The sequence below is a fragment of the Penaeus monodon genome, chromosome 14 (genome assembly GCF_015228065.2).
Source record: "Penaeus monodon isolate SGIC_2016 chromosome 14, NSTDA_Pmon_1, whole genome shotgun sequence".
NCBI classification, from domain to species: domain Eukaryota; kingdom Metazoa; phylum Arthropoda; class Malacostraca; order Decapoda; family Penaeidae; genus Penaeus; species Penaeus monodon.
Genome location: NC_051399.1, coordinates 34275618 through 34288117, shown reverse-complemented (window position 1 = coordinate 34288117; position 12500 = coordinate 34275618). Strand labels below are relative to the sequence as shown.

Genomic DNA, 12500 nt, shown 5'->3' with positions numbered 1-12500 from the left:
TGCGACGCCCCCGACGGCGAGATCTACTGCAAGCTGTGCTATGCTAAGCGCCACGGACCTAAGGGTTACGGATACGGCCATGTGCCTGCTCTTGTCTCCATCGGCAGTGAAGATGGCGTGCCCATCCCGTAAGTACCTCGGCATTTTGTCTTTGAAACAATCCATACGACGTGGAAGTCACAGAAAAGACCAATCGCGCTCTTCTCCCTCAGGACCGACATCAGGCAGTTCGGTTTCGGGGCCAAGGGACCCAAGAACTGGGTGCCCCCGATCCCTACCGTGAACAACCCCAACCAGCCCCACGGCCCACCCCCGTCCACCGCTCCCTCCCTCGGGGCACAGGTACAGCATTCACTGATCGAGCCGCCTAAGCCTATGCCTATCAGCGCTGGCATGCCCGTTCCTCGTGGCTTTGACTCGGTGAGACTAATTTGCTATTAACCCTTTCTCTTCACTCTGCAGACTGATGATGAAGATCAACGTAAATATTTCTCAAAAAAAGGAATCTTCTCTCTTTGTCTTTTCAGTCTGATTAATATCTCCAGTAATCTCTTTAGCTTATTTTGTAATACATGTGGATATTTGCGGATGCTTATAAGTCACTCTTGATGTCAAATGAAGCTTTTGTTCAGATTATAACTCACACCTTCAATTTTGTACACTCACAATATCCACAATGGTAAAGGCTCTTTTTTATCTACACTAATACCTGATACTTCTTGAACACGCAAGTAACACCAACGCCAACAAATAATATCACGCGCTGCTTACTCTTCTAACTCTGGCTTTATATTCTTTTAAAACACATATGATATATGATTTGAACTTCGTATTCAAGCTTATGCCTTAATCTACTCTTAAGCTTATGCTTTGGTACATTTAATCTATAATCACACGTCTCAATGCATTTCATAGTTAAGCTTATGCCATAATATATTTTATCTTCAATCTTATGCTTTGACATGTTTGGACATTTGAGCTTATGCCTCAGTCTAATTCATATTTAAGCATATGCTTTGATATAATTATTTATTGAGGTTCTATCTGGGCGCATTTCATAATGAAGCTTATGCTCTAATATATTCAGAACTGAAAATCTTGATCTAATATTTGTCATATTTAACCTTATGCTTTGCTGCAATTATTTTTTAAGTTTATGCTTCGATATATTTCATATCTGATTATATGCTTTGCATATTTCATTAACTTTCAAATTCTATTTAGCTGTAATAACATACATCGCCATATATAATAATAATCTCGCTGCTCTCTGTAATCTGTTATTACAAGACTGCGTTGCACAACTTGGCCACCTATTCAAAAGCTAATTAACAGAGCAGAGGATTAAGTAGACAAAGTAATTCTAGTTATAATTAGTACAGTGACAAACGTAGCCTCAGTAACAAATATAATGCATGCTCTCTCAGTAACTTCAAAGGGGAAAATAATATCTTCACACACGACAAACAGTGACAGTCATGAACGCCACAGCACAGACCCAATGATGTAGTTTCGGCCCGACGGAAATGCAGCCACATTGCGTATCTTAGGCACTTGCTGATGCTTAAGACATTCGACATACATACATACATACTTATACATATACCTGTACACACACACGCATATATATACATATACATATTTACAAATGCATATGTATATATATATAATATATATATATATATATATATATATATGTATACACACACACACACACACACACACACACACCACACGCACACGCACACGCACACCACACGCACACACGCACACGCACACGCACACACACATTCACACACAGAAACTTGTTATATATATATATATACTATATATATATATATATATATATATATATATATATATATATATATATATATATACAATTATATATATATATTATACATACAACTACACACACACATATATATATATATATATATATATATATAATATATATATATATATATATATATATAATATCAAAAAATATATATTATATATATATTATATATATAATAATATATATATATATATATATATATGTATATACACCTATATATGATCTGTGCGTGGCTCCTCGCATATTCCATGAGACAAGCAAGACCCAGACTAAGCCTTTACCCGCGACAACAAACACAATTCGGCGGCCGCTGGAGGGTAATGACTCAGCCTCGGGGTATCACTCAGGTTGGACAGCAAGGAAGTCAGCAGGTGACAACCCAGCACGTGACCATTCAGGGCGGCAGTCAGCAGGAAACGAGCACAAAGATCATTACCCAGCAGTCCACTAGCAGCAGCAGCGTTCAGGAGTTCAGGACTGTAACACGGGTAGAGCGTGTGGAGGAGAGCAGGAGCAGGAGCGCCAGCAGCAGCAGCTCCTCTACTGTAACCCGCAAGGTGGTACAGGGAGGCTTGGTTCAGGTAGGGAACGCCGCCAGGGAGCTCTCGGGCCTCCCTCGGGCCTTCGAAGGTCGAAAAAAAAATCAAGCGAACAATTGTCATGACTCTTATCGATTACTTTAGCCTTGCGACACTTTGAACGAGTACAAACTACGGTTTACTTGATTTTTAAGTGTATTCGATTTTTTTTTTGCCTGATATTCTTCAAGCGTCTCGATATATGATATGCACAATGCATGGCAGAAATAATCGGTGGTGATCCTGTCACTTAAGAAAAAGTGCAACACGGAAGACATATCAGACGCCGATGCTGGTAAAGAGAGTCACGTGACAACGGAATTGCGTAACCGGACATTAAGGTGATGACAACAGGAGAAACTGCACACATTCTATAAGAAAAAATAACAGAGGAAATTTCCCGCCTCACTTCTTTACTCTTCTTTCTTGTACGTCAATAGTAGCTAAACTAACGAAAAAATATACTCTTATCTTTAATAACGTAGTCAGTTGTCTTTTTACTTTTTATTTTTAGTTTATGGTAGTACTACAGCTCAGAAGCCGATATTGTAATTTAACCACGTAGAGTATCGGTTACTATTAGTTTTATATATAATGCTGTCTTTTCGCTGATAGAGCTGGTAACACAGCTGCGCTCTTAAACTTCGAAAGAACTAAGCAACTCAAGACTTTATTTACATCTTCTATGCTGGCTTGGCTTGCGGTGATAATGAAACATACGACATAATGCATGCGAAATAGTTTCATGCAATATCTAATGCAAAGACTTTTACATCGGATCCCACCCTTGACTATCCCTAACACGTACCCACCTCTTCAACAGGGCGAAGCTGTGCCCATCGTTGCCGGAATCCACATGGAGGAGGGCGAGGCCGTGCCCATCGTCGCCGGCGTTGTGCCCCAAGGTAAGGCCAAGGAATGCCCTATACCCTGACCGAGAAATGCCCCGCCCGCGTCCTGCAGCTTTCTCAGTCTCCCTGATAGTATTTTTAGAGTAGAGGAACGTCAGGCAGTTAACTGAGATTCCTGAAACGTTGTGATATTTAATGACAATAACGTGATATAATACTAGATTTTTTTTTTTGAGATTTATGCCAACTGTAGCTATTCTTAACTTACATGAAATTGAGGCATTTTTTTTAAAAAGAGAATAAGATTTAGATTATTACTTTAGATAACGCCATGTGAAACAGAATGATTTTGATTATCATATAGTCTATAATAAGCCCAATAGTCTATTCCTCATCCTTACACCATGTTTTTCGAAGATAATCACTTTCATGGTACCATTCCCAAGCACGCCAAGGTAAAAACATTCCTGTTCTCAGCTTATCTAAACCTGCAAACGTATTAACAGGCAATACCCTTTATAGATACAGACACAGGCATAGACACAAGGGCACAGGCAGACAGACGGACAGCAGCACACGCACACGTACACGCACACACACACACACACACACACACACACACACACACACACACACACACACACACACACACACACACACACACACACACACACACACAACACACACCACACACACACAAACACACACACACCAACAGACACTCACACAACACACGTGTGAAGACACCTCAAAACACACAGTAAACACAACAACACAGGACGAGCAACAGAAAAATACACACGAATATCCAAAACCTTGTAATAAACCGAAGGGAAGCAACCACGAAAAAGCCTCTGTTATTTTAATGTGTTTTCTTGCTTCATCTTTCTGTTATTTACTACACACAAACAGATGCAGAACGGCGCACATATAAACAGAGAAATACAAATAATTATTATATATTCATTTTCACAATAAACTGTCTACATTCATCAAATAAACAGTTATTATGTTCCTGTATGTCCTCAACCATGCACAAGAGCAGCGCTTATTCCTTTCATTATTTAACGCTTTGAATAGCTATTTGCATGATTCTGCAGCCATGAGTACACTGGAGTTATTGTCTACATTCCTTATAAAATTCTTTTCTCGTGAAGACTAAGTTTTGCATGCAATATGCTGCATTTTCCTATCATGACTGGCAATTTGGTATTACATTTAATTTATTCCAACTTTGTTTTTCTTTGATTCAGTCCAGTGTTGTTTTCTTTTTATTTATTCAGATGTTAGTTTTGATTTATTCCAATGTTGGTTTTCCCTTTGTTATTCAGCATATCCTGTTGAAATTTGTTTACTTTTGTTGATTTTTTTTTTTTTTGTAAATCCTCCTTTTTCTAATCTCACAGGGACAAATGAATGTCATTGTAATATCACATGACCTGTGTGACTGACTCGCTGATTATATGCCAATGTACTTGATAGCAGAGGCATATTCGCAGTCTAAATCAGTCTAATATTATTCTTCAAACGTGGGACGAATAATTTAATCAATGCCAATAAAATTTGTCCCTGTCGAGACATTTATGTTAAGTTACGTCTGTTTATTTACGTTTTTGTCTTCTTTTTTCCCTCAAAAGGTCCATCAGAGCTTATGCCTGACATTCCCTCAGACATGATCTATCCTGCAGAACCCAGCCATGATAATATGGTTTATCCTCCAGTTCCAAACCAAGATGACGTGGTTTACCCTTCCGAGACTAACGATACTGATATGACTTACCCAGATGCTAATATCCCCCCTGAAATGCTTGGACATCAGTCCTCCCTCTCTGCACAGCAACCTGACATGACTATGCAACAGCAGTCTGACATGTATGGCCAACAATACGCTTTCGCCTCACAACAGTCAAGCATGTCCTCTCAGCAGCAGCAATCTGTCATGTCCTCGCACCACCAGTCCGCATCCTCCATGTCGGTAAAGATGCAGCAGATGCACATGTCCTCTGAGTTCTCATCCTCATCCCAGTTTTCATCTGAACCTCAACCCATGCTCGAACCCCCAACCGGCTTTGAACCTGAGCCCGACTTTGAACCACAGCCTGAGTTTGAAGACCTGCACGACCCTGGGGAGGAGGCCATGCACGAGGCCGCCTATGAGGATGACTACCTGCCCTCTGAGGAAGCCGCTCTATCTCCAGGTGATGTAACAGAAGGCGTGGCCGACATGTAAAGAGGAAGATCAAGACGAGAACATCATCCATTGTTGTGAAGCTCTACGAACCAGTTGGAGGCTTTTCGACGAAGCATTTCACCACTCTAAAAGGATTCGAATCTTCATTAGATGATCTAACTCTCTTTTAAGAGATTTAGATATTAATCTTTCATGACGTTTAGTCTGCGAAAGAATTCTTAAAGTCTGTAGCTCCTTTGCTCAAAGATTGGATTTCTGTAAACTGATGTATTTTGATTTTTAAATTTGCTTTTATTGGTGTGAATAACGCAACTTTGATGTTTTATTTCAAAGTTATTGTGATGTAATAAAAATCATGATATCAGTACTTAGATTAAGCCCTATAGACAATTATGAATATGCTTCCCAAGGAAATGTTATCATTGGAACAACCTCGACAAGATCTGTAATAACCTTTTCCAGCAAGCACAGATCCATCGTCATAAATCACCATGAAAACAATCACACTATAAACACCAAGGTATTCCCTCTCAACGGAAAGACAACATTCATGTAAGTGGACCTATTCCGAACCCTGTCACTGAGGGTGGACACTGTACCTCTTATATTGGCAGTGCACGCGCGTGCGGCACGGCCTCGTCAGCAGCAATTCGCCCGCAACGCAGAAGAACCGAGCACGAACGGGTACGGAAACAAAGAGTTGGAGCCAAATTAACAGCTATAACCAACTCGCTGCCGATTCGTCTTCGCAAGCAGTACTTCACAGTGACCTCTAAAGGCACGGAGGGATATCGTAATGTCGAACGAACGAGCGAACCGCCGGGCGAACCCTGCTCCTGCGGCTGACGTAGGATCGAAGTGCTGGTTCACGGGTAACCTGCGACCCACTCGGCTCAGGCGCTGGCGTTCGACCCACAGGTTGTTGCCATGTTTAGGAATTCCGTAGTTGTATGAACTCTTCATGATTGTCTTCTCGTCCTTCGCCGGGAGAGCTTTTGTCGACGACTATGCCGGATCGAAGGGTTTTTGTTTTTTGTTTACGCCAAAGCAACTCGTAGCCGAAACATGGCGCCAAACAGAGGAAGGTTGGGAGATCCGTTGTAGGATTAGGTTAAAGTGACGATCCTCCCGGTATCCGGAGAAATTACTTTCGCCTATCAACGTTGTGAAATCATTGTACAATAATCCATGCAGGGTACGATGAAGATAATGATAGTGTTTTGTTTTATTATTTTACCACCACTGCAGTTGCTTGTAGATAGGTGTTCAGCTATCATCCAAAAATCTGCAAATGAAACAATCAAGCGTATACATTCATTACTGGCAACGAGAAAATCTTTTAATTTATTTTTAAAATAAATTAGCTGGAATAGTAAAATCGGAATAAAATGGTAATTTAAGATATTTTATTTTATCTTGGTGAATCACCGATATTTTTTCCATTATAATTAGTGTAAACGACATTTATTTATCATCATATCCAACGCATTCATACAGATGTATGGAGTGAGAATTTCAACAGAAATATGATAATGGCATGTAGTAGATTAGACTTTTTTTCGGGGGGGAGGGGGTTGATAAAGAATGAGTAAAGCCCGCTGTCTGTGCGGGAACGAAACTCTGATGTTTGTATCTTAGTTTAGTCCACGAGAGTCTGCTCCCCTTTGGAAACGAGGGGACAAGCGCTTAGAAGGGAAGCAGATTCTTCTCCAATCGTTAATCGTGTTCAATCCTTCTATATATACACATACATATGCATAAATATATATTAACATTGTATACATGTTTGCCTTGTACAAGAACCTCACTATTGTTCGATTTTCCTTTTCGACTCTTTTTATGTACTGACGATGGGTCTTGTATGAAGCATCTATTTTTGATTACCCGAAGATGTCCAAATCTCCAGCGGACCCGCCCGCAGTCTCATGATACCTCATGGCTCGTGATCGCCTCATGAACCTCTCATTCTTTGTGACAATTCACTGCCATATCCTGCCTTGTCGTATGCGTAAGCTGTACTTCCTACCATGAAGTAGCCAGAAAGCGAGCGAGAGAACGAGAGAAAGAGAGTAAGAGAGAAAGAAAGAGAGAGAGAGACAGAGAAGTAATAATAATAATCAAAACGAAAATGTATGGCCTCTCTTGCGGGCGTTTCCTCACACAGCGACCCGCCCGCGTGGCTGTGGCGAGGGGGGCGCCCGCATCTCAGATCCTCAGCCCTCATCAGACATGCCCGCGGGTATGTCTCATGCAGCGCTGCCGCTTTGGAGGTCTGGACGCTTTAGGTGTTCAGTTTGATGGTTATTTTGATAATCATTCTTGCCATTATTATACATGTAAGGTTATAGATTTTATCAAGGTCAACTGGTTATTTCAGATTTAAACTTTGATCCACTTAGTCCATTGTTACGTCGTGTTTTTTGTGTTAGATTAGATTTGTTGCAAATTCAAATCTGTTAGCAACGAAACAAGCTTTATATGAAGTATCTCACACTGTGCATTTGTTTTAATTAAATATTAAATGTTTTCGTACGTTCTTTATTTCACCCCCAACCAGTCTCAGATGACGTCATACACTAATTAGTGACTATTTTTGGAATGAATGAAAGCTATAGATGAGGCAAAGCCAAAGAAATGAATGATGCTATACATGATTAGCATATGGCGAGGCGCCTCATGTAAATGAATTACTCATTTTAATTTTCAAATGGAAAGGAAACTTTTGACAGAGTGTTCTAATTACGAGTAGTTAATCAGGCTAATGACTATAAAAATGGATACAAAAGGCAAAAAATAGCATAAACAAAGAGTCAAAGTTTTGAACCAAACGATCAGGGATATTAACGAAGTTCACGACGGAAATAAAAAGTTACAAGGGAGTCTAATTGGTAATTGCCTGAGACTAATTTAGTACCAATGAAAATATTTACTGGAAGACATGAACAAAATCCGTAACACACACACACACACACACACACACACACACACACACACACACACACACACACACACACACACACACACACACACACACACATATATATATATATATATATATATATATATATATATATATATATATATATATATATATATATATATATATTTGTGTGTGTGTGTGTGTGTTGTGAAACAGACAGAAAAAGAGGGAGGAGAGATATTGTAAAAGTCTGAGAGAGAGAGAGAGAGAGAGAGAGAGAGAGAGAGAGAGAGAGAGAGAGAGAGAGAGAGAGAGAGAGAGAGAGATCAGAAAGATTTGAAATATATATATTTTTTTTTAATTAAATGAGAAAGAGGATGATAGGTGCAGATAAAAGGGAGAGAAAGGGAAAGAAATATATATATATATATATATATATAGAGAAAGGGAAAGAAATATATATAAATATATAGATAGAGAAAGAAAGAGAGAAAGAAGGAGAAAGAGAGAGAGAAAGAGGAGAGAGAGAGAGAGAGAGAGAGAGAGAGAGAGAGAGAGAGAGAGAGAGAGAGAGAGAGATTAGAAAGATTTGAAAGAAAGATAAACTTTTTTTAAAATAAATAAAATGAGAGAAGAGGATAGGTGCAGATAAAAAGGGTGAGAAAGGGAAAGAAAGTTATATAAATAGATAGATAGATAGGGAGAGAGAAAGAAAGAAAGAAAGAGAGAGAGAGAGAGAGAGAGAGAGAGAGAGAGAGAGAGAGAGAGAGAGAGAGAGAGAGAGAGAGAGAGAGAGAGATAGAGAGAGATTGAGAGAGAAAAGAGAAAATTAGAGAGAAGAGAGAAGGTCAGAAAAGGAGAAAGAGAGAAGTAGAAAAGTGAGAGAGAGAGAGAGGAGAGAGAGAAGAGAAAAGAGAGAGAGAAGAGAGAGAGAGAGAGAGCTGAGAGAGAGGAGAGGAGAGAGAAAGATTGAAAAAAGATAAGCTAATGTTAAACGAAAGAGAATCGAGAGAAGAGAAGGGGAAAAGGATAGAAAAGGAAAGAAGAATATGGACATGCTAAGGAAAAAGAAGAGAGAGAAGAAGAGGGAAGAGAGAGAGAAGGAGGGAGGAAGAAGAAAAGAATGAGAGAAAGAACGGGAAGGGAGGAGGAGATCATGGAGGAGAGAAGATACAGCGAAATTACATGGAGCCGAGGAAAAGAAATCGGAGTTATGAATCATGGAAAGAAATTAATGTTGGATTAAATGTCTATTGACAATGGATACATCAGGTACAAGGGGTGAGATATGCATTATGAACCTGGAAACAACAGAGTGAAAATTAGAGCAATAGATGAGAGAGAGAAGATGTTTTAATTTGACTTCTGTGATACGTATGTAGTTACCAAATGAATGATTACCTAGGAATGTCCTACGAATTCACTGTGTAGATTTTGCAAGGAAATGTTTGAAAGAGAGCAGTTACTTGATAGCTGTTATGATTTACTTGAATGTATAAATGGCATTAGCTCCCACACTAGATAAGACAAGTCATGATAAGCCCGGGCAATTGATATTTGTTAAGACACGTTTCTAGGTATTAGAGAAAAATTGTTTGTACGGAGTCAGGTTCGGCGGTCTTCTGCAAATAAGGACTCGGTTTGACACATGATTTTATGTTTTTCTTCAAAAATGGCTTCATCTTAACGATTCGAAATAAACAAGAAAGCGAAAAAATGGTAACCATGGTCAAATGTTTAAAACACGTGTTGTTTTATTTCGTTTTTTTTTGCACTTGTTTAGGTATCAATTTTGTTCAAATAAGACGATTTTACCTAGAATTCCTATTTCCCTTTGTTTCGATTTTTAAAAGCAACATTCTTTCTGTTAGATCTAGCATTCAATTATTATCATAAACACCAACTAGCAACTAAACAAATTTTCAACAGAGCTCCGTAACGAGGGCATCAAAGGGCGTCAAGGCTCAACAACTGATGAAGTATTCGACGTTATCGCACCGGATATTTTGGTGGCAATTTTCCCAACAAAACGATGTTTCAATTCCTTTTGCTCTGGCTTCAAAAAAATCTTAATTGGTCAATAAACAAAGTTCTCGACCCCAGCCACTGTAGTTTGCAAAGTGAGAGGCAGGGGGAAGTACTGTTGGGATGGGTGAGGGGAGATTTTCCACCGACTTCCCCCCCGTCTAAAAAGGACGTCTGCTGCACGCAGAATCGAAAGTTATAAAAGTGAATGAAAATGAATCAATTATGCACGTATATAACCATGTACATACATAACACATACATATATAGTGTGGTGTATCAAAACAATTAGTATGACCAGGGGCGCTTTACGCAAATAAAGTAAATTATCTAAATCCCTGGTATAAGCCCCATGAGGTGGTAGCGTGGTCAGAGGAGCTTATTTTGACGTGGGTTTGTTCCAGCATTACCCCCTCCGTCGCTCGATAAAAACGCAACACAACGAAGTAATAAAACTAAAGCAAAACCATCTTTAAGAATTACGTTAAAAATGAATTAAAATACAATAAGCTAAAGTACTAGAAAATGAAAACTTTAAACTAATTTTAAATTCGAGAAAAACATGCAGTATAAAATTAAAGTAAAAGTGAATCATAAAATCTGAACAAAGAAAAGCACTCGTAATTATTAATGATTATTATTATATAAAAGCATGATCACATCCAGCTCCTATACGCAAGTCAAAGATACCTCAGACGTAACTTTCTCTTTTGTAGCTCCTTTGGGCGTCGAGCCGGTTTCACTCAGAAAAAAATAAGGAGAGAAAGACACCATGTCTCTGCTGCGGTCTCTACCGAACTGTTTATTTTTCGCGGTCATTGGGGGGTGAGGGGTGACGGTGACGTCACTATATACAGGTTTAAAATTGATAAAAATAAAAACCGATTGATAAATTAACAAATGATAAGTAATTTAGTTAACATGATAAAAATTTAAAATAATCACAATAATGAACACGACTAAAATAAAAGATAAAAATAATATTTGTAAAAGTGGTCATCCTAATCGCTAAAACATTTATATGATTTATTTACAATTGAATAAAACAAGGATACCAATGGATAACACTGGGTTACAAAAAAATATTTTTTTGTAAGTTGTCTTAGTTTTTTCAACTGATTTAGAGCAAATCTGCATCGCTGAATCCAAAAATGCCATCCATTTTCCCCGATCAGGTCAAGTTTTTCAACTAAGTGAATATAGGAAAAATCGTTTTTTTTACGAAGTGGAATACATTAGAGCGGCATTTTTGTTTTATTTGTGTTACTTATACATCCGATATATATATATATATATATAATATATATATATATATTATATTTTTGTTTTCTCACCCAATTTATGATTATCGACATGTTGCAAACATTGATCGGTATCTGTATTGACATCAACATTGCATTACATTGGTAACTATTACAATATCTACTGATCAATGCTGAACATCGATCAGAATTGATCATTGATCAGTAGACGGGACACTAATAAAGACAGATGCATGAAAACTAATGTTTGGTCATCCTTGATCATTCAGTGCTGACACTTCCGTTTCTTTGAGCTCCTCGAATGTGCTGCGGCAGGGAGGGTCTCTTCAAAGTCCAACAGTAATCGGCCACCCATGACTGCATCCCACCGTCCCTGATACCTGGTCTCCATTCCTTCATGTCTTGATGAAATCTCTCCCCCTGCTCGTCGCTCATTGATCCCAGATTCTCGGGAAAAAACCGATCCAGTGTGAGAATAGGTAGTGCATTTTGATGCTCATGTTGCATCCCGGGTTTTTTTGAAGGCAGTCAGCATTTTGGTGACGAGTTTCTGCGTAGTTGCTGGCCTTGTTGTTTGCCAAGGAATTTTCTTTACCGACCAGAACAAATGCCTTCCACGCTTCCAGTTCGACTTTATTCCATTGAGTTTTCAAACTCTGGATCTCTGATGAGCTGACGTGTTGAGGTCCGTCAAAGATGCCAGCTTTCAATTTCCCATGGTCATCCTGGAAAAGCATGGCACAAGTGAGTAAAGCAGCCACCATCCTTGTCCAGAGCTTTGGTGAACTGCTTCATCAAGCCAAGCTTAATGTGCAGGGGTGGGAAGAGTATCC

The 12500-nt window shown here is 39.0% G+C and overlaps 1 protein-coding gene across 14 annotated transcripts in view; it reads left to right on the top strand.

Moving 5' to 3' along the window:
* Window positions 1–7988, top strand: part of LOC119581065 (muscle LIM protein Mlp84B-like) — a 38463-nt gene extending 30475 nt beyond the window's left edge. For 2 of the 14 annotated variants that reach the window (XM_037929370.1, XM_037929369.1), the window contains exons 15-19: window positions 1–128; window positions 213–420; window positions 2188–2421; window positions 3242–3323; window positions 5468–7988. The exon at window positions 1–128 is cut by the window's left edge and continues 63 nt beyond it. In XM_037929370.1, the coding sequence (XP_037785298.1) occupies window positions 1–128; window positions 213–420; window positions 2188–2421; window positions 3242–3323; window positions 5468–5499 (684 nt within the window). In that variant the 3' untranslated portion in view covers window positions 5500–7988. Of the gene's footprint in view, window positions 129–212; window positions 421–2187; window positions 2422–3241; window positions 3324–4906 lie in introns of all 14 variants that reach the window. The other 12 variants (XM_037929368.1, XM_037929367.1, XM_037929365.1 and 9 more) reach the window with 11 other exon arrangements.
* The last annotated feature ends 4512 nt before the right edge of the window (window positions 7989–12500 follow it).